At 35.5% G+C, this 23,516-nt stretch overlaps 4 protein-coding genes across 4 annotated transcripts in view; 3 read left to right on the top strand and 1 right to left on the bottom strand.

Annotated features, from left to right (window-relative positions):
- The first annotated feature begins 345 nt into the window (after positions 1-345).
- LOC113230757 (ras-related protein Rab-2A) lies at positions 346-7,909 on the top strand. The gene is made up of 6 exons (XM_026464840.1): positions 346-394; positions 2,225-2,384; positions 4,454-4,609; positions 5,994-6,174; positions 6,961-7,109; positions 7,382-7,909. The coding sequence occupies exons 1-5, from the start codon at positions 349-351 to the stop codon at positions 7,060-7,062; spliced, it is 645 nt and encodes a 214-aa protein (XP_026320625.1). The 5' UTR covers positions 346-348; the 3' UTR covers positions 7,063-7,109; positions 7,382-7,909.
- A 3,905-nt stretch (positions 7,910-11,814) lies between these two features.
- On the bottom strand, positions 11,815-17,961 carry LOC113231062. Its single transcript, XM_026465226.1, has 5 exons — positions 17,812-17,961; positions 17,519-17,727; positions 15,126-15,335; positions 14,623-14,777; positions 11,815-12,287 (listed from the first exon to the last, which is right to left on the bottom strand). The coding sequence occupies exons 1-5, from the start codon at positions 17,888-17,890 to the stop codon at positions 12,035-12,037; spliced, it is 906 nt and encodes a 301-aa protein (XP_026321011.1). The 5' UTR covers positions 17,891-17,961; the 3' UTR covers positions 11,815-12,034.
- Positions 17,962-18,351: 390 nt separating this feature from the next.
- LOC113231063 (non-specific lipid-transfer protein-like 1) lies at positions 18,352-19,591 on the top strand. Its single transcript, XM_026465227.1, has 3 exons — positions 18,352-18,435; positions 18,861-19,037; positions 19,277-19,591. Exons 1-3 carry the CDS (start codon positions 18,375-18,377, stop codon positions 19,498-19,500), a joined length of 462 nt encoding a protein of 153 aa, XP_026321012.1. The 5' UTR covers positions 18,352-18,374; the 3' UTR covers positions 19,501-19,591.
- A 2,554-nt stretch (positions 19,592-22,145) lies between these two features.
- The window catches only part of LOC113230951 (peroxisomal multifunctional enzyme type 2), a 27,681-nt gene continuing 26,310 nt past the window's right edge, over positions 22,146-23,516 (top strand). The window contains exon 1 of the mRNA XM_026465061.1: positions 22,146-22,335. Within this exon, the coding sequence (XP_026320846.1) occupies positions 22,146-22,335 (190 nt within the window). The remainder of the gene's footprint in view (positions 22,336-23,516) is intronic.

Raw genomic sequence — 23,516 nt, 5'->3', positions numbered from 1 at the left:
GAATGAATTGAATAGATTATTGGAAAAAAATTCACCACCAATGAATTACCCACCGTACCCACCGTACGCACTTCAATACGAAGAAAAAAATTATTGTATTCGTTTCATTCATAAAAAAATTATAGGCTTTTGCAACACCATTATCTATTCTAATTCGACATGAATTCGACCAATACAATTAACATTGTCTATGCTCTTCTGTCAATTTTCGCAAAATGACACACTGATTTGACCAGCTGTGAAAAATCTTAAAAATTGCGTCTAATTTAGCTGTAATTGTGTTGTAAAGTGTTATATACTGTTATTCTATATCGTTGTTTCGTGTACTCACCAGATACGATAGTGAAAATGGCATACGCCTACTTGTTCAAATACATCATCATTGGCGACACAGGTATTGATTTTATTTCCTGATAGTTTATCAAAAGAATTTAGCACTTTTGCTTTGTAAACTTCCATGTAGTTAGCTATACCGGAAGACCTTAATATGGTGTTTTGATAGAAAGAGATTAGTAGTACCGTTATCGTGTATGGCTTAGGTAGGGTGGCTTTTGTTATCAGTTTGTGCCTTTGTTTTCCGCCCACGCTTTTCGTAGGTACTTCAAATAGGTATTCAAATGCGCACAAGTGGTTAGACACCGTGCCTTTTATGTTCCTTCTACAACTAAGTAAATGTATCTCATGAAATCTAGAAAGGTCTGTTTGTTACCATATTGAGGTTTTCTTTGTCTCCCCTATGACGATGTTCATTTTACATTGTAAATCTTTGTTTGGTACTTACATTCAAGAAGTTTAATTCATAGATTCAGTAGATTTATTTGCCAAGTCAGTAACATAAAGCAGGTCAAAAAAAAAACCTTATAAGCTAAGTCATTGCTTACTAACAAATTATCAGACATAATTAAATTGATGGATTTTCAAATATACAAATAAAGTACTACTTGGTACTTGGTACATGGTGCAACGGGCTGGTATCCGCAACTCGACGACAAAGTGCCTATTTTGCATGTGGTACAAATAAAGTATTGATTGACAATAGTAATAGTATATACATTTTCATGAAATAAATATATTAATAGGTAATTTAAATGTCATAAAATGAGCATTTTTTGTTCCATTTACATTAGGTATCATATCGATCAACGTATCTGGTATTGACCACATGGTATGCACCTTATGCACCTACATTTGTTACCAATCATTAACACTTATTTATACACAAAAGGACAATTTGTAGCTATTTTTTAAGGCTCCACTGATTTTTGTTGAATAATATGATACAGAAAAACATTGTGCTTTTTTTGGGCCCTACAGTAGTTGGGCAAATTACTTCATAAATAACGGAGTTAATATTATTCTATTCAATTTTGACCCTTTGTCCAAGGAGTTATTATTATTAGAATGAGATTGGACTGTGAACAATGATAGTGAAAGTGTTCAGTTAATTTTTATTGTGTATGTTACTAATTTATGCATAACAATAATTAATTATTCATTTATGATAACTTTTCCTCAGTAAAATGAAACTAAATAATTGTAAACCGCAATTGTGTATGAGTAGTAGTTGAACAATATAATTTGGTTGCTCGCTGGCATGGAATGCTCTTTTGTATCAAAAAACCAAAATATCAGATTGGACAAAATTTTTAAGTATAGAATTGAAGGAAAATAAATGTTTACATTAACTTTTATCACAAATAGAAAGTGAAAAATTTAAAAAGTTCTGACACCAGGAAAAACAATTTTGTGGTTTTAATAATGTTATTTAAGTTGCAATTTGACTTCTACCTGTTTACAATACTGAGATTCAGTGGTTCTATTTCTGGCCACCATCAGATCAGACCTTTAGTTTCAGTGCCAAAATCGTAAATATGAAAATCGTAACACGCCATCAAAAGATGAAAAAGTATATTTTAAGAAGCCACTTCTATACTTGAACAACATTCACAGGAAAAATTGAAATTTAGTTTAGATATTTTCATGCAAAACCATGTGCTCCTTGCCCCCGAGTGCCCCTTAGATCTTTGCGCTTTGAAGCTCTGAGTGGCACTACAACTGTTATGGACAGGCATATCGCTTACCACCAGGCGCACAACTTGTTCGTTCCATTATTTGGTATCATAAAAAAATGCTGTATTTTAAAAATTCTAATTTATTATGAAACAACTGAAAAAGAGAGACCTTTGGAAACTCAACATTCTAAGTAAAGTTTTGGTGTTCACAGGTGTAGGCAAATCATGCCTACTTCTACAGTTTACGGATAAAAGGTTCCAGCCCGTGCACGACCTCACGATTGGCGTGGAATTTGGTGCTCGTATGATCACCATTGATGGCAAGCAGATCAAGCTTCAGATTTGGGATACTGCTGGGCAAGAGGCTTTTAGGTATGTCTGTACATTGAGAGCAAATCTGATGACTCCCAATTTATAAACTAGTATTAATAATAGAATTTGATTATATATTAAACTTGTTTATTCAGTGGGGCTGTCAAATTATGTGCATTGATCCATGCAGTATACAAATAATGTAATATTAGACAACATCAAATACGTTGCTCTGATCTCAAAGTAAGTAACTAAAGCACTTGTGTTATGGAAATCGGAAACAATGACGGTACCACAAACACCCAGATCCGAGCTAATATAGAAAAGTTAGTTTCTACATTGACCCGGCCGGGGATCGAACTCGGGATCTTAGAGATGACGGCACCATAACAACAGGTGTGTAAGCTAGAGTCACTCGACCTCGAAGGTCGTCAGTGAGTCGAATATGCATTTACTGTAAGTTTGAGGGACATAAATGGTAATGCAAGAGAGCTCTGTTTCCGCAACTGCGGATATTCTGCACGCTTTCTCGCATCTGTTTCCGTTTCTATTTTCGCAACTTTAAACGGAAGTTTAAAACATTCGCGACTGGAGATTGCTTGGTGATGAGACGCGCGTTTTTGGGATGTTTTGTGTTAAGTACAATTATGAAACCAAAAACAAGTCCTATTTGGAACTATTTCATTCGGATATTTATAGTATATACACTTCCGCTTTCGTTTCTGCTTAGATTTACTTGTTATATCTGTTTCCGTTATAACACTTCTGTTGCATCACAAGATACAACTGGTGTATCTATAAATTTCAATTTCAATTCAAATTAAGAAGTCTGAACACTAAGATAATGCATTGACTTATTCACCTTATTCTATTGTATTGCTTCTTTAGATTTTAATTTATGTCAGTGGCCTTTTTAAACAATGATCTATTTTATTAGTCACAATTTATGATGTATATACTTAATTAAACATACTTGAAAAAATGTGTCTTCAAACATTGGTGTTATACACCTCAACTGACCTATATAACAAAAAAAAAATAGAGTATTATAGATAACCTTGTAATACAGTTTCATTCTCTGAAGTGTATATTTTAAATAGACTGTACAGACTATCGAAACACGCACTTTGTGTTATCTCTTATTGAGTTGTTGATTCCTTTTTGTGATGAATGAGTCAGATATACATACATACCTATATCTATATTACACAATTGCATTATGCTTGTGTGTGACTAATAAATCTTATTGAAAACCCAAGGGAACGTACTTGTGATTAAATTTAAATTCTGTGTTAACTACATTAAAGCATTTGAATTTTTTTATCGTATTTTCATACTTTAATAAAAACACATAATGTTTATTACTGCGGACCAAAGCTTTGATGAACCACACAGTTATGAAGGGTATTGATTCATTGTCTTTAATATTACATACAAAAGAGGCTTGTCAGTTTGTTGGTATCTATCTATTTATATCTACAATGTAGAAACCAATTTATATTTACATGACTATATATCATACATTCATGATTATTGTATCTGTTATTGTGCACTTCTATACCATTGTATTGTAGGCATAACGGATATTCATTTATGGAAATTTTACGCTCGAAGCGTTTTGCTTTCTCATTCAACTTGCGAACAGCTAGGGAACGCAACTCTGATGCAACCTTAGGACCTGAATTTGTACAGACATTTTCTAGGCGAACATGTACTCCACAGGCCTGTATTAAATAAATAAATTACTTCATTTCTACAAGGTCAGATTGTAGACAAATATAAACCATCTCTAATATGAAAAAGAACTACAAGTAATGTAACAACATAGCAAATATTAACATACCGACACTATCAAAGTTAAAAAGTGCATTTGGGAAATATTACAAGAGAGCGATTTAAAGTAATTCTTTTAAGAATAATATTTTCCAAATGCATTTTTTACTTTTGCCAGTGTCGATATGTATTTTATTGAATATCATGATGTTTTTACTACTGTTATTCATATGTCTTGTGTAAATACTCTATTATAACAGTTTGTTATTATGATTGATACAAAGGTCCAGTTCAGTCTATGATAAAGATTAACATAAATCAAAAGGTAAAATTGGACTATATTTTCATTGTTTCAGATCAATCACGCGGTCATATTACAGGGGCGCGGCAGGCGCCCTACTAGTGTACGACATCACACGACGGGATACGTTTAATCACCTCACCACCTGGCTGGAGGACGCGCGTCAGCACTCCAACTCTAACATGGTCATTATGCTTATTGGCAACAAGAGGTGAGGATATCTTTAGATATAAGTATACATATGTATATGTTATCATCAACCCATTTATACGTAGCAGTAAAGCAGTACAGCTCTTTGTAAAAGGTTCGTGCAGGGAAGTACTGCTACTTTACCTATTTCTGCCGCCAAGCTGTAATGTCAGCATTACTGTGTTCCGGTTTAGAAGGGTAAGGGTGCTGGTGAAATGACAAGCTCATGGGACTTGTCAACTTATGTCTCAGGGTGACAGGCGCAGTAGCAGTGCCCCTCAGATCTTTGCGACACTGCAACTGTTATGGACAGGCGTGTAGCTTACCACCAGATGCACGGCTTATTCGTCCCGTCACTTGATATTATAAAAAATAGTCCCACTGCTGGGCACGGGTCTCCTCTCAGGCGAGGGTTTAGGCCATAGTCCACCACGTGGCCCAATACGGGTTGGGACATCACACGTTTTCCGAGGTGAACCTTCATCGACGTGCAGGTTTTCATGACGATGTTTTCCTTCACCGAAAAGCTCATTGTAAATTTTAAATTTTTCCCACATAAATTCCGAACTACTCCAAGGAAGTACGACACCGGTTTCGAAACCACGGCCTCTGCTCGAGAGGTGGTAGGTCAAATCATTAGACTACCGCGGCTTTTCTATTTTATGTGGAATACAGCATCAGGTTTTTATGACTTACATACACGGCCTTACCTTTTTGGCATGTCACGCGTACCCTTCCAATACAACATTGGATAGCCTTTATTTGGAAGACTGTTCAGCTCAGCTAGGTACGTCTCGAAGTTGTTTTTAATTTAATGTTCTCGTCTATGGTGGTACACACAATACGGTAGCCATGTTTGTTAGTGTAAGCAGTTATTCTTTTTTTTTATAAAATTTATTTAGCCTAGTCATTTTCTTAGTGGCCCCATCACTATTCATTACGTCATTAATTAAGGTTCCGATGCAAATACTATAACATGTCGTCAGAATTTTGTAGAAAGGTCGAAAGCGCCATTTCGAAAAATTATTCAGGGAACCATGTTTTCGGTTTTAACGACTGTTTTAAAATATTTACGTCTTGTTTTACATTTCAATTTTGCTTTTAATTAACTTTATATTTTAAAATTTAATTTAAAACAGGACCTAAATGTTTTAAAACTATCGTGAAAAACTACAACATGCTCACCTAAAAATTTTTCGAAATGGCGCTTTCGACCTTTCTACGAAACACCGACGATGTTTTCATGAAAATCCCTCACTTTGCTCATTGTATAGATGTACTTATAAGTTGATTATAGTTAACAGTGAGAAGTGAAAGTGAAGCTAAACCGTTAGCTTTATAAACGGTTTAGTATTTCAAATTCTTGTAACTGTGAAGAATAATATTAACCTGTGATCTACTTCCAGTGACCTAGAGTCCCGGCGTGAGGTAAAGAAGGAAGAAGGTGAGGCGTTCGCTCGTGAGCACGGTCTTGTATTCATGGAGACTTCGGCGAAGACTGCTGCTAACGTCGAAGAGGCTTTCATCAACACTGCCAAGGAGATCTATGAGAAGATTCAGGAGGGAGTCTTTGATATCAACAATGAGGTATGTGGAATTTTCTAAATGTTTGTTTGTTTCATTACTATTTGTGTAATCATTAATGCATAGTTCTCTATTCGTTTTTATTCTAACTTGTTTACTCTATGTTATACATACATTCATAAAACGTTTCTGAACAAGAACGAGACTACACAGTAAATCTAAAACGAAACTTCACAGTAAACTGCCTCCGTGGCCGAATGGTTACCATGCCGACTGACTACCACGCAGAGTCCCAGGTTCGATTCCCGGGCCGGGAGAAATATTTGTATACCCTACATTTATATCTCTCGTGAGTTTGGGTGTAATTTGTTGTTGTCTATGTGTGTGTCCATGGCACCCGCGACATAGGGTTTCCCTAGGCGGGGCTAAGTTGAGTTGTGCGTTAAACAAAAAAACAGTTCAACTTGGCAAAATAAATGACGAAGGACCTGCTTTTGATACTAAGCAGTCATCCAGAGCAATGAGTTGATCCATCACAGATAGTGCATGACAGTTTTGTGCGTCTATATATGAAGTTAATGTAAGTGAACAATGTCAAAATTTGTAGGCTTGCTGGGTGGCTTGGGCAGTAATTGTATCAACACTTCACTACATTCATTCACGTTTGGATTCCATTTTCCATTTAACATCAAGTGGAGTGGAGTAATGTGCTTGTACTTTTTTTATAAGTGATAAAAAATAAGTTATTGTAAAATATATTATTTAATTTGTTTTAATTGCTGTTGGTTCACGCGTACATGGTCATCACCATGATCACTTTGCATTCATGCCTGTGCGGTTTGTTCGTAGGCGAACGGCATAAAGATTGGGCCGCAGCACTCGACGGGCGGCGGGGCGGGGGGCGCGGCGGGCGCGGGAGCGGGAGGCGCGGCGGGGGGCGGCTGCTGTTAGGTACTCTCCTGCACACACTGAGCAGGCCGCCCGTAAGGGCTGGAGAGGTACGATACATATTCTGTACGATTTTTACGTATTAAGGCCGCAGCACTCGACTGCCACGCAGATGTCCCAGGTTCGATTCCCGGGCCGGGGGAAATATTTGTATGGCCTACATTTATTTCTCTCGTGAGTTTGGGTGTAATTTGTGGTGGTTTATGTGTGTGTCTATGGCACCCGCGACACAGGGTTTCCCCATGTTGAGTGTGTGCGTTATTATTGATTCCACTCGCATAACTGGTCTAATCAAACTAAAAATTTCATGTGTACTTTTCAGGGGTGCAGCTGTGTGCAACGAACATTGGTACGGAACTTACTGCATGTCGGATTATTATATTTATTTTGTACGCTGCGGAATAGCTTGTCTCAACACACTGTATTCTGGAGCCAATCAGTTGTCTTCTCAAAAAATTATAATGTTTCCACATTTGCTGGTGAATAGAATACCACTTTTTGGTAAATTCCAGAATATTTGAAATTTCAAGAGGTGCTAACTCTTGTAGCAGTACGGGTAGTCACAATTGACTTGAGCAATTCGAGACTTTATGACTTGTTTTTATCAACTGTTTAATTAATTTTGGTGTTAGTTTTATACGTATTGCTGTCGATTTTACGATATTCTACGAAATTTGGCAATTTGTGCCGAATGCATTAAAATTAGATAAAGATGAAATATTTTTGTTTGTATTTTTGACGTTTTTCTTTGAGATAATATTGCACTCCATGGACAATGTCAATCTCGTTGAAAAACTGTAAAAATGCTTAACGAGGATCGCCATTGATTCAGATTGGCCAACTTATCTGTAATATTGCAAAAAAAAAAGAAGAAAATGAAGCGAACGTTTTGTAGAAGATCAAAGGAACAGTAAATTAACGTGGCGGAAAATGCAGACAGGAAGCTTGGCATCCTTTCCAGGGTGAGGCGTTATTTCACACCGGGACAGTTGCTTCAGTTGTATCAAGCACAAGTCAGGTCATGTATGGAGTACTGCTGCCACCTTTGGGATGGCTCTGCTACATACCAACTTGCCACCTTAGATTCAATTGACAAGCGTGTCAAGAGGCTTACAGGTGACTCGGAATTAGTAGAGGCGAAGCTGCAGAGCCTTGCATCCCGCCGTAAAGTTGTCTGCTTATCGGTATTTTACAGGATATATCACGGAGAGTGTGCGATAGAATTACACGATTTAATTCCGCCTTCCCCTTTCCATCATCGGGGGACTAGGCGTAGGCTTAAATTCCGCCCCTATGTTGTGGATATTCCAAAGATTCGCACGAAGCGTTACGCTTCCACATTTATATGGCAAACGGCTGTGGAGTGGAATTCTCTGCCTGCAGACTTGTTCCCTGAACGTTATAACTTGGATCTTTTCCAGGCGGGAGTGAATAGGTTTTAGGTGTGCATGCTACATCGTCAACCTCATCGTCGCTTTCCATCAGGTGAGATGAAGGTCAAATGCACACTTACATTAGAATAAAAATAAAAACACTAACAATGATGCATAAAAGCTAACATAACAACTCATATTACAGACAAGCCGGTAAATCTTGTAGAGAACAGACTAAATAAATACCTTCGTTACTATAAGATCAACATCAATATTTAAAAAAAAAAACATGTATTTTCCTACATCTACGGCGATGACAAGAATAGCTAATTCGGCAAATAAGGTAGCTGTCAATATAAAAAATTGCATACTTTCTTAACAACCTTGGTTATGTGAAGGCAGTAATGTTTAACTTAATCTCAAATATTCTTAGGCTCATTTTAATATACCACGCTGCGTTGATGATAGATAATGCCATTCTCTTTTTGTCACAAACACATCTTATACCTTACTATCGTACGAATTTAAAGGTCTTTTTTCTGGTAAACCTAGTTTATGGCAGAAAGATTTAACAAAATAGAAAAGAATATAAACGTCATACCTACTCCCTATTCAAGTTTTCTGTATTTATGTCAGAGAAAGAGCTTTTCTTACACGTATTTAAAACTACTTTGTGGGTGGATTAAGAGTGCTGCTCAGATACTTCGAATCGTGCTTAATTAATGGCTTTAAAAGTAAATACTACCGTCTGAGGGTAAATGAAAAGGACGGCGGCATATTACTGTTTAATCCCCTCAATTTAGTTTGATTGAATGAGTAATAGCATAGGTCAATGAGTAATAGACACCATTGTCAATTGTCACCTAGCGTGGTGCTTTTGTAATAAATGTGAAAAAGAAAAAAGAAAAAATAGGCACTACTGTATTAGCAGTATAATTTCTTCTACTATTTAGGTTTCTAGACAGAATCGTAAAAAATAATTAGGCATAATTGTTAGATACATACATGTAAATGGTAAATAAAGGTGTCCTACCTCAGAGCATCTGAATGTTAGTTATGTTCAGTACGAACATTTCATAGGTGGGCGGGCACAGATATTTATGCCCAAATTGGTATTCAATGTAAAGTAGAAAACTTAGAGAAATAGTGAAGTACTTATTTACTGTCAATGAAGACTACTAATAGAGCACTTTTGCAGTAAGAAAATACCGTACAATGTTCTCTTAGTGATAATGGTTGCTCACATTGTATGTTCTGTTTCAGAGGTTAATTAATGATTCAATTCTGAACATTACTAAGATTGAACGCTCTGAGGAAAACCCAAAAAAATCTTTTATGTAATTTTCTGTAAAAATCATTGGCCAATACAAGATTGTGTAAGGATTCTTGATAATTTGGCATTTATTAATAAAATGTTTCACATAATACCTATTACAATTATAACCAAAAGTGTATTGATACCTAGTTATAGATTCATTTTGTGTGATAATTTTAGGAATGGTTTAAAGTATTTATTTATAGTACAGTATCTCATTTTCGATTGAAAACTGTTTTACGTATCTTTGATTTAAACATAATTAGAGCCAAAATATTTTAATGATTTAGCCACTTATTTAGCAAAAGCTGATAAGTTACATTTTGTCCATTGTGTACTTACATCAAGATAAATGTAACATCGGAAGTTCGTACTACGTATGAGCATAGTATAATAAGTATGGTAACTCCATACAAACGTAGCAACGCGGCTTGTATGTGTACACGACCACCAGGCGCCATGTACGGACGTACACATTCGTGTAATAATGAAAGACGCGTGGGACTGCCAGCGCTATGCAACGCGAGTGCATCACGAGATTATGCGTCCGTACACGGATTGCGGCGGGCGCGCACACATATAAGCCGCGCGTTTACATTTGTTTATGCTAGGTTTGTGAGTTACCATATTTGTATTATTAACTTATTATACTATGGTATGAGTCACAATTTCAGGGTCCAAAAGTGACTTGTTAGCATTGGAATATTACTAAAATATACATATTCATTAAGTATAGAAAACCGACTACATGTGAAACAGTTTTGACTTTATTTATTTTGTAAGTTTTAACTAATTTCATTGTATTTTATAAGTTTACAAGTGTAAACTACACACCTGTTGTCGTCTGTTACTTTCCAGTTTTTCAAATATTTAAAATAATTTGTTTCTTTAACGCTTAAAAATACAAAGTATATTTTATTTATGTTGTTATTATGAATTGTTTTTAAAAATGTCTACTACAAGAAAAATAAAATGAATATTGTTTTAGCGAAAATATGTATATTTTGTATTCTTTTCAGTATGTCCACGAAATAAAGCCCTTTTCATTTCCATCCATGATGCCCAATGTTGTGGTTAATAAATTATACCGGCCTTTTAAACCTTGCAGTTAATGTAATAAAAAAACTTAGATTACCGCAGAAATTACAAGCTTTTAGGATGGTGGCCTATATGTTAGATCTTGTACAAGACCAGCTAATAATAAAAAGATGTTAAAAAGGACTGCTTGCAAGGTAAATTAAGACATGATTACAAAATAGGTTATGTTTAAGTTTAGCACATTGTAATGATATGATAAATATTGTATAAGCTTACAATATGCAAACACATTTGTAAGGTGTAATTCATAATGAGTATATGTTGAAAAACCATTTACTGTGTCTTATTTTCGTGTTTGGCTGCCCTGGTGTAAGGAGGTCTTCGAATGGCGACGTTGGGGAGAAAAGATACCCCAGAGGGAGAAAAAATACCCCAGAGGGAGACCGCAGACGCATTGGAGGGACGAAGTAAAGGACGTGGCAGTGTTGAATAGAATGCAGGTGGCACAGAACCGAGAAAAGTGCCAGAAACTGAAGGCCTACACTGATATGGTCGGGAACGGCTAAAAAGAATTTGTGTTTTACGCAAATAGAAGGGAAGTACTGCCTCATATAACCTGACAATTTGTAGAAATAAGAATGCTCACACAACCTACAACTTTTTCACAGATGATGAGATGACACCTTAGCCTGCAAAATCTCGAGTTTTACTACCTGGTACTGCTTTGTTATTTTATATATATATATATATATATATATTTGTGAATTTTGATGAATATTTTATTTTTTTTTGTTGGAAAGAGGGTACCTCGGTATTGGTCCCATTTCAATTTGAAGAAAATATTCCACCTCTAAGGGTGGCAAACTGGGTGATGAATCCGGTTTCGCGCACTTGCCGATAACCGATTTCAATAAAACTTGGCAAACAGATGTAATTGTTCCGCCCCTTTCAGACTTGGTTCCACTAGTGGGTCCAGTAAAATTTTCTAGTAGGTACTGATATACCCACATAAACCAACTTTTGAGGTCGGTTTCTTTTAAATAAACTAGTTACAATTATTAACAACTGGTATTCACTATATGATAGAATATCTTTAACAAATGCATTTAAATCTTCATTTATTCATTATATCTTATATGTTCACAAAAAAGCACACCATGTGCTTTGGTTTAGAGTTCATATTAATACAATGAAAACAACTATTTTAGTAATTGCGTTTATACCTTATCTAACCTTACTAATAACTTATCTAATGAGATACATCACTAACTTTTGAACTATTTGCATCATCAACTTCATTTAAGGTAGTAAATAGACAATTGACATTTTCAGGTGTCTTCATTTTGATAATTCCAGAACTTTTTACTTCAGCTTTTGGTAGGATCAACTCGCAAAGTTGTAAGACTGAAATATCTAAACTTATCATACAGAATATTTGATTCTGCAGTATTTGATAGGCCAGGTTTACCAGTTCTGATTTATTGCCCACTTCTTGTTGTACCCTGGAAAAGATAATACACGTTAATAATACATTTTATTGGTTTTATACCTTTGACACCAAATCATATTAAACTATTATGTTGCAGCAGACACTGTACCATTCATCATATTTCCTTTTCATTGTTATACTAGTTGATATCACCCTTTTACCCAAAGGCACAAAGCACATTTTATAAAAATTATTGGCAATCTCCATCATGTTGCAGATGAGAATTTACTATGTGTTTCTCTAGCATAGTAAAATCGTTACCTATACACCCTTGGTGTAATAAGATCACATCTGCAAAATGACAAGTTTTACAGGAGAGAGGTTTAAAGATTCTATGAACTAAATTACAACAACTTTTTAATGCTTTAGAAGGAGAGTTACAAAAGTTTACTTAAACATAATTTGTTCCATGTAGTTTGTATTATTTTTAATCAACTTCAAAAAAAGAAGAAGGTTCTCAATTCGACTGTATTTTTTTTGTATGTATGTTACGCGATAACTTCAGCTTTTGTGAACCACTTTTGATGATTCTTCTTTGTTGGTAAGAGGGTACCTCATTAGTGCTCCCATTTAAATTGGAAGAAAATATTCCACCTCTGAGGGTGGCAAACTAGGGGATGAATGACTTTTGAAGTAAATTTTTTTATTGACGCATGAAAGCATGCGGTTCTATTATGCCAAGGGTACAATTGTTTCAGAATTTTCATAATATATTATTAAAACAAAAACATGTGGGCGATTGTAAGTTAGTGTATTCCTTGTTATCCATAGATAAATACAAATATTTTGTATCTCATTAAATAATGTAAACATTTTGTTATACATATGTACAAATTCAAATATTATCAAATAATATTGCATAACCTAGATTATTATTTAATACCCAAGGTTACTAAACGGACAAGGTGATGTAAGAGGTAAAGACCTAGTGACGACCTAATATACTTTTTAGTTGCAGGCAGCCAAGGCCATTGATTTTGTGAATTAACTACAGTTCACTTCCAGATAATGAAGAATGTTACACTTGTAATATGTATACTTATATGTATAGCCATATTCATAAGCCCTACTGAAAAAATGTGTATTATCTATTTGTACATGTTTATCACGTATTATACGGGTCGTTTTCAGATAACCTCCAATAATGTGTCCCTTTCAATAACTTTTATGTTATTACATGAATGCTAAGCATTATTTATTTAATATGATTGCTTGCTTACTTAGTCTGTGTTACACATAAAAAGACTACTTTACTACGTCACAGTAATAAATAAAAATTAAAAAAAGTGGGCAATTTCTCATTCATGGGAGCCGGTTCCGCGTCGCCCTAATTTTAAGAAAAGAAGAAAAAAAATTAAACACTCGTGGAAATCGCAGTATTTCCCATCGAGGATAAACTCTAATAACTTACAAGTCGAATACATATCGTAACTTTCCAATTTATTATAAACATGTTTTCTTGGGAATACAAAATGTGTTTCAATTTTTTTTATCATTAGTGTCAATTCAACTAAAAGCCTCCTAATAACAAAAGTTCATACCGCATCACCTTTACCCTTCGCACACGTGAGAAGGGGCTCCTGTCGGATTGGAGTGTAGAACAGCAATCTATCTAAATAAGTATTAAGTAATAGTTTTATAAACTTTACTGTACATCAATTAGACAAAGGGAACTTTAAAATCCATGCACTTTTATAACGGTCCAGCATACTTTTGACACTTGACATATAACAATTAGATGGTGATAGTGGTGGTGGTGACGATTATGATGATGATGATGGTGATGGTGACGACGATGATGATTGTAGTGATGATGACGATGATTGTGATGATGATGTGAATGGTAATGATGCTGATGATAATGGTGATCATGATGATGTTGTTGATGGTGGTGATGATGATGTATTGATGTACAACAAAGTTTATATGACGTTTATATAACATATATGTAGATAGATAGATGGCCTTACACGGATGAGAAGGATTTTGATACAAGAAGTCATATTAAAATATTTGTTAATGTTAAATGTTCTTTTGTGAACGATAAAATGTGTGTTGTAATAATAATTTCTCATTTCTGTGCCATCTTTCTCATTTATGTTTACGAGAAAATAATTTGTGTTACGTTATCTCATTCATGTGACCTAAAATATCGTTTTTTTTGTTGTATTTAACCTAAATATTTTTGTGATTTTATAATTATTGACATAACTTGATTTGTACGTTTAAGACCTTAAAAGCAAAAGAAAAAAGGGTTTTACAAAAATCACTCAAAAAGTGCCATTGAAATTCGGAAAGTGAAATTCACCCATATACGTTTATTCAGTGGGGCGTCGATATATACTTACCCATTCCATATTATTTTCATATCTCCAATGTCCAAAGCAATAGTCAATTTGTCCTTTAGGTCTACTTGTGGAGTTTTGTATACAAATACAAAAGGGTCTCTGTTCACAGAGGTGTCATTCTCTAGGAATTTCAAGCCTATATGCAGTAATTGGTTCTGGAAATATTACATAATTAATGGTTTGACTTTCAAGTAGAGGCCTTGGGTTAGAGTCAGGGCACACACCTTTCTTGAAATTTATATGCAAAATTAAATTTGAAATGTAATCATGAGCTTTTCAGTGAAGGAAAACATCATGATGAAACTTGCATGTCAAAGAAGATTCACAACCCTCAGAAAATCTGTGAAGTCCCCAACCCGCATTGGGTCAACGTGGCAGACTGTGGCCTAAACCCTCACCTGAGAGGACACCCGTGCCCAGCAGTGGGATGTATAAATGGGTTGATGATATCAATGGATTAACTGCAATAACAAAATTAATTAATGGTTTCGAAGTTTGAATACCTGTGTAAACTGATACTGCTTTACTTGACAATCAAACAAAGTTTGCAAGGTATCTTTCACGGCCACTCCCAACTTCTGTTCCCCTCTCTCCAACATGTATGGTAAGTGCACTGCATTGTCCAGAACTGTAAATACACCCCAGGACAGGAGGGCAGCTGTATATGCCAATTTAGTTTTCTTTGTGTTCTCTTGTGTTGATGATATTGTAATCTGAAAGGGATTTTTTTATACTAAGTACAGAATTTTATCTTAAATATACTTTTGTTAGGGTCCTAAGGGACATGAAATAAAAGTGGAGTGTATTTGCAATAGGACTGGTATATTCGCAGTCTCAATTATACAGCTGTACTGGTTTATATTAAATAAATGTATAGGGATCGACCGCCGCCGGTGGCTGTCGATAAGGCGCTGCTCCTGTGCCGCTGCCGCTCGCTCGCCGTAACGTCACGTTGGTCGTGTCGTCCTCCTTCGCGTTTCGTGCCGAGCGGGTATGAGACCGGTTCGCAACAGTATCAAAAGTAAATAGGGATCAAACCACTCCAATTACCGGTTCGACTAGCACTACAGGGCGCGTCTTGCACGTGAGTGACATAAAACACGAGATACCTGTTATTCTCGCATAGAAAATATCAATCTCACGCAAGTCGCGCTCAATCGTGCTATCCCTGCTGGTCTCAAACTAGGACATTCCCTTTGCTATAAGTACTAGAGCAATAGAATTAGCACTCCCCAGGATACCCAGATACGAACCAATGTGGGAAAGTTCATTCCCTGAATGGGTTTTACGGGAATCTTGTGGGTCTTTAGTATCAGTAGAGCGCCTTGTGAAAGAGTTCATCCAGGGTAGTACTGCCATTTTATCTATTTCTGCCGCCAAGTAGTAATGTCAGCATTACTGTGTTCCAGTTTTGAAGGGTAAGAGTGCTGGTGAAATTACAGGCACAAGCGACATGTCAACATGTCTGTATGCAGTGCCTCTCAGATCTTTGTGATTAAAAGCTCTGAGTGGCACTGCAACTGTTATGGACAGCCGTGTAGCTTACCATCAGATGCACAACTTGTTTGTCCCATTACTAGATATTATAAAAAAAATAAAAGTCTGAACAGAGAATCCAACATAGTGCACTATAGAAGCGAGATGAGAATGTAGCATACATAAGGAACCACAGCAATTACATGGTCCCAAATGGAATTTCTGGTGCTATGGGTACCAGAGTAATGGAATTCACTCTGGGGCACTACCTAGACCTTTCAGGCAAGAACCAACTTATAAAATTTCATTTCCCATATTAGTCCTGGAATCAAACTCAGGACCTCCACATCCAGTGCCCACTATAAAAAAACTTTCAACCACTGAGGTCTCAAGTGTAGTATATATATACTGACAATAACTTGCGTGTAACACTATCTTGATACCTCCAATGAACACTATGTCAACTTTATTCTTTGGTCATTTTCTGTTATTTTTGTAAAGAGTTATATTTATTTACTAATATTATGTTTTGTGAAAACAGAAAATTCCAAAAATAAACAAAGTCAAAGTCAATTAATCATATATTCCATTGGTAAAAATTTGACACTTCAAAACGTCTTTTTTTTAAGCTACTTCTCGTTCACTATGCCGACCTCCCTGAGAAGAACGAACAAGAAACTCTAGGGATTGCTCTTTTCAAATTTCAACTTAAATGCTATAGAATACATTTTGAATCATATCTGTGTGGAATCTAGACTCACGTTGTCTTTCCATACATCTTTGTCTAACACAATAGTCTACAATATTGTAATATGACTTTTCAATTAAAATACTTTTAATGTAAGTTTTAAACACAGGAAATGGTAAACTTAATATATGCTCCGGAATCTTATTGTAAAAACGTGTACAGTTCCCCATAAAACAATTGTTTACCTTAGTTATATGAAATTGTGGTACCATGACTGGACTTAGTTCTAAGGTTGATATTATGGATATCTTGTTTCTTAATGAAATTATGCATATTTTTATGGGCATACAAAATATTTGAATAAATGTACTGTGATGCCATAGTTCTCCGAGAGAAGCTCGAGAACATAAACAGTACACAGAACGAATCACTCGTTTTTCAACACAAATATGGTTTGTATATCTGCTGCGTTACCTCACATGACAATCCCGTGAAAAAACGAATCTAGTGAAAAAAAAAGAAATTTTGTTGTTTTTTTTGTCGAAGTTTTATTGGCGTACTGTTCATTAGAGGTATTGATCTGGTTTCAATTGGTATACAATGAATGTAATTAGTGATTTAAAGTAGACCATGGGCTCTCACTACAGAGCATCTTTATAGTCTTTATAGTAATATCGACCTATAACTAAAACAGTCAGTATCGTAAAGTAAAACAAAATGTTGAAAGTATACCAGCAAACCCGGTGCGTCCTCTTCATTATATACTAAATTGGGTTGGCTCTCGAATTTCACCGTATATTTTGTAGGTGTGTTAGTGGTGACGCTGCTAACAATTGCTTGGCGCACTTTTGTCCCATACTGCTTCAGTTTTACTGCCTTGTATTCGAGTTTGTATAGTGGGGAAACTCTGCTTATTCTCCACTGGCCTTCATTATATATCACTGCAGACGATAGTTACACGTACAAAAATAACATTCATGTGTACAGAACTTCATATAAAGCGATGTAATTTATAGAACAATCACCTGCCAGAGGATCATCTGCAACAATGTTATTTATCACATCTTCCTGCTGCCAAGAGGGCTCTATACGGTAAGTAGTCATGATCTGAAAAGTAATAAAGCTCTTTTCAACAGTAATTTTCTGGTTTTCTTCGCTTCCTTCACCCTGATTTCGAAATCAAAACTTAAATAAAGCGACGGTTTTTTCTGGCGTTGCTAGTGGAAAAAAATGTAAGTCAAAATTAAGGTATATTTTACACGAACGAACTCAAGTGCCTGTCAAACAATGTCGATACAACTTATCTCCAATGCAAAAATGATATGTTTACGTAAATTACGCAAGTTGCGGCAAAGATTTAAATCAACTATTCAAAAATATTTTTTATAAATTACATCAATTACGATACCACTAATTACTCTTCATTTTGTTAGCTCACTTTAATTTTATACCAATCGATTCAGGTAAGGTAATCAATGTTGGCTTATCGTAAAATTAAAATTTTCGTCAAGTCATCGTTCACGTTTGCACATTAATATAAAACAATACCGCTACTACGCGAGGCCGACATTCGTGTTTTGTCACTGCAATGAATCCTTTAAGCATTCAAGCCCCGTTCGTACCCAGTCCTGAAATGAAAAGATTTAATGGTAAGCTATTGTAAGTTTACATACTTTTCGGTAATTATTTTATTTTACAAATCAATCAATACTCTTAGAAAGGTCAAATTATATTATTATAAGTTTGTAATTTTTAAAAATGATCTTATCCAAACATTGGCTCACCTATTTATAACAACAACATTTAATAACTGAGTTCCTGTACATGCTTATATTTTAAAAAACTAACACCTAAGCATATAACAATTATTAAGCAGTAAATAAGGTCTATATTATAATCAAATGCAATGAAATATGTAAATTATAAGTAAAGGTCAATCAATGAACTTATGTTGCCACTTAGAAGTTCATCGATGTGTATTGTAGTGCTTAACTTGTAAATATTTATTAATGTCAAGTGAAGGTAAATACTAGTGAAAAATTTAGACATGTGTATTTCGTTTTTTTTTTTCTAGGAAATCTGAGGAATTTCGGACTACTCTCAGCGAATCCAGTTTCAGCCGCTTTGAAGAGCGATGAAGTTTTCCAAAGAGTGAAAAATGAAATAGCAAACAATCCAGATTTGGCCAAGAGCATCAACGGCATTTTTTTATATAACGTTACCGAAAATGGAAAAACTACCAAACAATGGAGTAAGTGCTCCTTCTACAAAATATTTATTACTATAATATAGTTTTTCTGTAAGACTGCGACTTTCATTAAACACGGTAAATAGATAACGAATGCTTTAAATCTCACAAATCGCTTTATGATCATTAACCTTCATCAGATTATTTGATACCTACTTGATATCTACCAAAGATATGATTATGTTATTTCCTCCTATAGTCCATTACAAACTACAAACTAAAAACTTTTTTTGTTCTTACAGCTGTTGATCTTAAAAATCCAGTCGTGTACGAAGGAGCACCAAAAGAAGGCAAAGCTGATGTGACAGTGACAATTTCTGACACAGATTTGCTGGAACTAGCTGCTGGCACCATCAGTCCTCAGGTTGCATATTTGAAGGGCAAACTTAAACTTGCTGGTAATATCATGTTAGCGCAGAAGTTAGGACCTCTGATGGATGCAAATAAACCCAAAGCTAAATTGTAAATAAAAGAAAATGTTAAAATGTTACAAGTTATATATAAGTACCTAGTCAAAAGTTTATATCAGTGGTAATAAAATTGAGCAAAATAGGTATTTAACAAAACAACATCTTAGTGTAATTCTTATGAAAATAATATTTTATAGATATTTGAGTACTGTATTACAACAATTAATAAAATATTATGCATTCTTTGTTATGAACCATTCATTTCAAATTCATTTTCACAAACTATAAGAGTTTATGGCTTGGCAAAGACAGCTCATAAACAATTGAAAATAATAAAAAAATGTGTTGACCAAGTTATGTTAGTGCAACAGAATTCAGAAGTCACGGAAGTGAATTATCACGGATTTACTTTTACGCAACACTTAAAAGGTCAAGCGATAAGAAATTAAATCGGTATCAAATATTATTAATAAGACGTTACAATCGAATAAACACTGATTGATGAGCATGGTTTATCAAATCGGTTTATTTTCACTTCTAACCTGATGGTAAATAAGTACCCTTTATTTTATCATTATAGTTAATCAAATCAATAAAATAAATATTTCCTATAGTAGTATCTCTTACCTGGAACTCTTCAGAACACATTGTAAACTTTTACGATATATTTACGTTTACCTTACATACAGCTTCTTGTCCAGTTTTACAACAGTGTGTATTTTATAGTCTGGTAATGGTAAAGATGTGATTGGTATCCTGACACAAATACTTGTGTTATTTTAAAAATATTACCAGAATAGCCGTTCAAATTTATTTCTTTGCTGCCCGGATTTTCCAATAATATAGGAATGGCGGTGTGAACAATACGGGATAAAGCACATGGATTAAAAAAAATATTAAAGAGACAGAATAAATTAACCAATAAATAATTGTCGGTGCCTAATTTATACAAAAATTGACAAATCATATACTAAAACGCTGTAACGCATTTGTTTTATAATACCAAGTGACGGGACGAACAAGTCGTGCGCCTGGTGGTAAGCGACACGCCTATTCTCCTTCGCCTGCAGGCTTTAAAGCTCTCCAATCAGAGTTTTAAAGGATGATTCACGTTACACCGTGCCGGGGCCGGGTCGTGCTCTGGCACGGTGCAATAATTTACATATACTTTTGTATGAACTTCATGTTAGACCGGACCGAGTCCGTAGCACAGTTGGGGCTCTGGAGCATACGGAACAATATAATCTTACACATGCTCCGGAGCACGGACTCGGCCCAGTCAAACTTGAATCAAACCTAATTCACGTTAAGCCGTGCCGGGTCCGGACCGTCACAGTGCCGTGTCGTTTCCACTGTACGCCGGCCGTGTCAGTCATTCACTGATTCAAGTTACACTGTGTCGAGTCCGGGCCGTCACCGTACCGTGTCGCTTCCAACGTGCAGCAGCCGGGTTTTCTTTTTTTCCATTTTTCTCTTGAGGGATATGGTTGTGTTATTAATGCAATTTTTACAACTTGAGTTGGTAGCTATGCTATATATATAATGAGGAAGTATTGGAAACAAATTGAAACTAGAAAAAGAAGATGGTGTGTACGTCTTGTCTAGAGAAAATGAGAATCCGAAGAAGAAGAAGATTTGCCACTCTCTAGAAAGATTTAATAGATAATGAGAGCATTTTACGCTTGCACTGTCCACTACACAATTGTCCAACGTGGACTACCCTCCGGGTGCCTGGCGAGTGCATTCATGTAAGATAAGACGTGTTGCGATCGTGTCGAGTTGGAACCGAAAAAAAATATACAACGCCGTGCCCCAACCGTGACTCGACTGTGGCAAGGTCTAACATGATGTTCATACAAAAGCATATATAGATATTTGATGTGTTACGGCCGGCGCACGACTGAAGCATGGCCCGGCCCCGGCACCGCGGAACATGAATCAGTCTTTAGTTCATATTATAAAAACATAATACAGATATTTGACAGAGGCACGACCTCCTCACGACGACCGAATCAGCCCTAAATCGCAAAGATACATACATACGTATACTTCACGCCTTTTTCCCATCGGGGTAGGCAGAGATAATCGCTAAAGGGGTATTGTCACTGCACTCACTTACCTACACACTTACTTAGACAGTTGTATACCTAAGTAATTATGATTCAAAAACAAAGTCAATCTGACATCGGTGATGATGAAAAGCTGGGAACAATATTGGATCACGTGAAAAATACTTAATACGAATGAAATAGAATGCATCGAAAAAAACAGTTACATTGACAGCTGTCATTCTCGGTTGTCGACTGTCGTCCGAGCGGATGTCGTAGGTTACTCTGTGATTCATTAAAATTCACAATTATTATCAATTCATTCAGGGTAGAGGGGATGTGAAAGATTGTCGTTTGGCCGTCATTCTTCCATTCTTCTACAATTTGAATTGACTCTTGTTTGAGTTCTTCACCACATATCAAGCGATTGTACTATTATAATCCGTAGTAACTAGATAATTATTATCAGTTAGTGGCGATAATCTTACATCAAAAGGTATTTATTTAAATTGTGGTTCGTAAGTAATATTGTCGTCGAGTCACGGTATTTGTGTACTCTTATCATAAACTTGTTTGCGAGTCGGACTTTGACTCATTGAAATTATAGTTGCGAGTGGTTGGTGCGTTCATTTCACATTCGTTTGCCGGATAGAATGGACCAGCTGCGCTTCGACGGTCGTGTGGCGATCGTGACGGGTGCCGGAGGTGGTCTTGGCAAGGAGTATGCTCTGCTACTTGCATCAAGAGGCGCTAAAGTGGTTGTCAACGACCTCGGAGGTGGCAGGGATGGATCCGGCAGGTCGAACTTCGCAGATGCCGTTGTCAAACAAATAAAAGATAATGGTAAGTTTATGAATATTCAATTGATATAAAAAGACAAAATAATTCGGTATGGAGTTTATGTTGGAATTGGTAAGGTTGTTATTTTTGGAATTATTTTAATTACTAGATGAAGCACAAAAATATTTTTCATGTGTTAAGGCGTAAAGTTACGTTTGTTGTTGTAACAACCCCAATTTGAACCAAAAGGTCTGGATTATCAAAACTTATGTGCTTATTATAAGAGTCCAACATCCAAGTTTGTAATATCTGAATGAGCTCATAAAATAATCTATATCACAAAGTGATAAGGTAACCCCCAGTGTCTAGTGTATCAGATAATTATACCAAGTAACCATAAGAATATTTATAATATTATAAAACATTTATAGCTTCCTTATCTACCTGTGTAACTTTTTATTGTTAACTTATGTTCTATGTCCCATAGTCAGTATTCTAACTTTTTTATCACTTTCTAGTAGGGCACACAATAATTATCTTGTTAATTATACAGGGTGTCCCGGGACGCGACGTCAAGCCGGAACGGGGTGATAGGCCAGGTCATATCTGTTATCAGAAAAATAAAAAATAAAATCTATGTCACATATTTTAAAAATTATGACCATTTTGAAAAAAATCGAAAAATATACACCCTGTGACGCATTTTCACTTCCCGTTTCTACAAATTTCCACTTTATTTTAATTTTTTTATTATTTTGTAACCCTGAGTAATGCTCCTGTAGCTAGTCGTCTAAAATTTTGACACAACTGCTCTAATTTTGAAAAAAAAATGACACATTATTCCCATATCAAAAGAGAAATTGAATTTTCGTTCAATTTCAACTCACTCTACCGAAAAAAAAATGTACTACACTGGTTGGGCAAGTAGCTTTAAAAGTTGGCGCATTTTAAGAGGATTCCAAAATGGTATTACACTTGCTACTTTATTTCTTAGATTATGGTCAAATAATTTTTTTTGTGAACAAAACCGGTTTTCAACTATTTTTTATTTCTCAATTTAAATTTATTTAGTGTACCCAATCCTTCGCTCGGAACGGTAACTATGACATAATTCTTAACGGTAACTATGAGAGAGACGGAGAGAGCTATTCTACGAAGTGTGAGTGAGATAGAGAGTGACGCCGCTAATGTGTGAGATTCATAATTCTAGTATGAGAGAGACGGAGAGAGCTTTTCTACGAAGT

This window comes from Hyposmocoma kahamanoa, unplaced genomic scaffold, assembly GCF_003589595.1.
Source record: "Hyposmocoma kahamanoa isolate Upper Pololo Valley unplaced genomic scaffold, ASM358959v1 64, whole genome shotgun sequence".
In the NCBI taxonomy this organism is placed as follows: Eukaryota; Metazoa; Arthropoda; class Insecta; order Lepidoptera; family Cosmopterigidae; genus Hyposmocoma; species Hyposmocoma kahamanoa.
The sequence above is the reverse complement of the archived record's forward strand: the minus strand, read 5'-3'. Positions and strand labels throughout refer to the sequence as shown.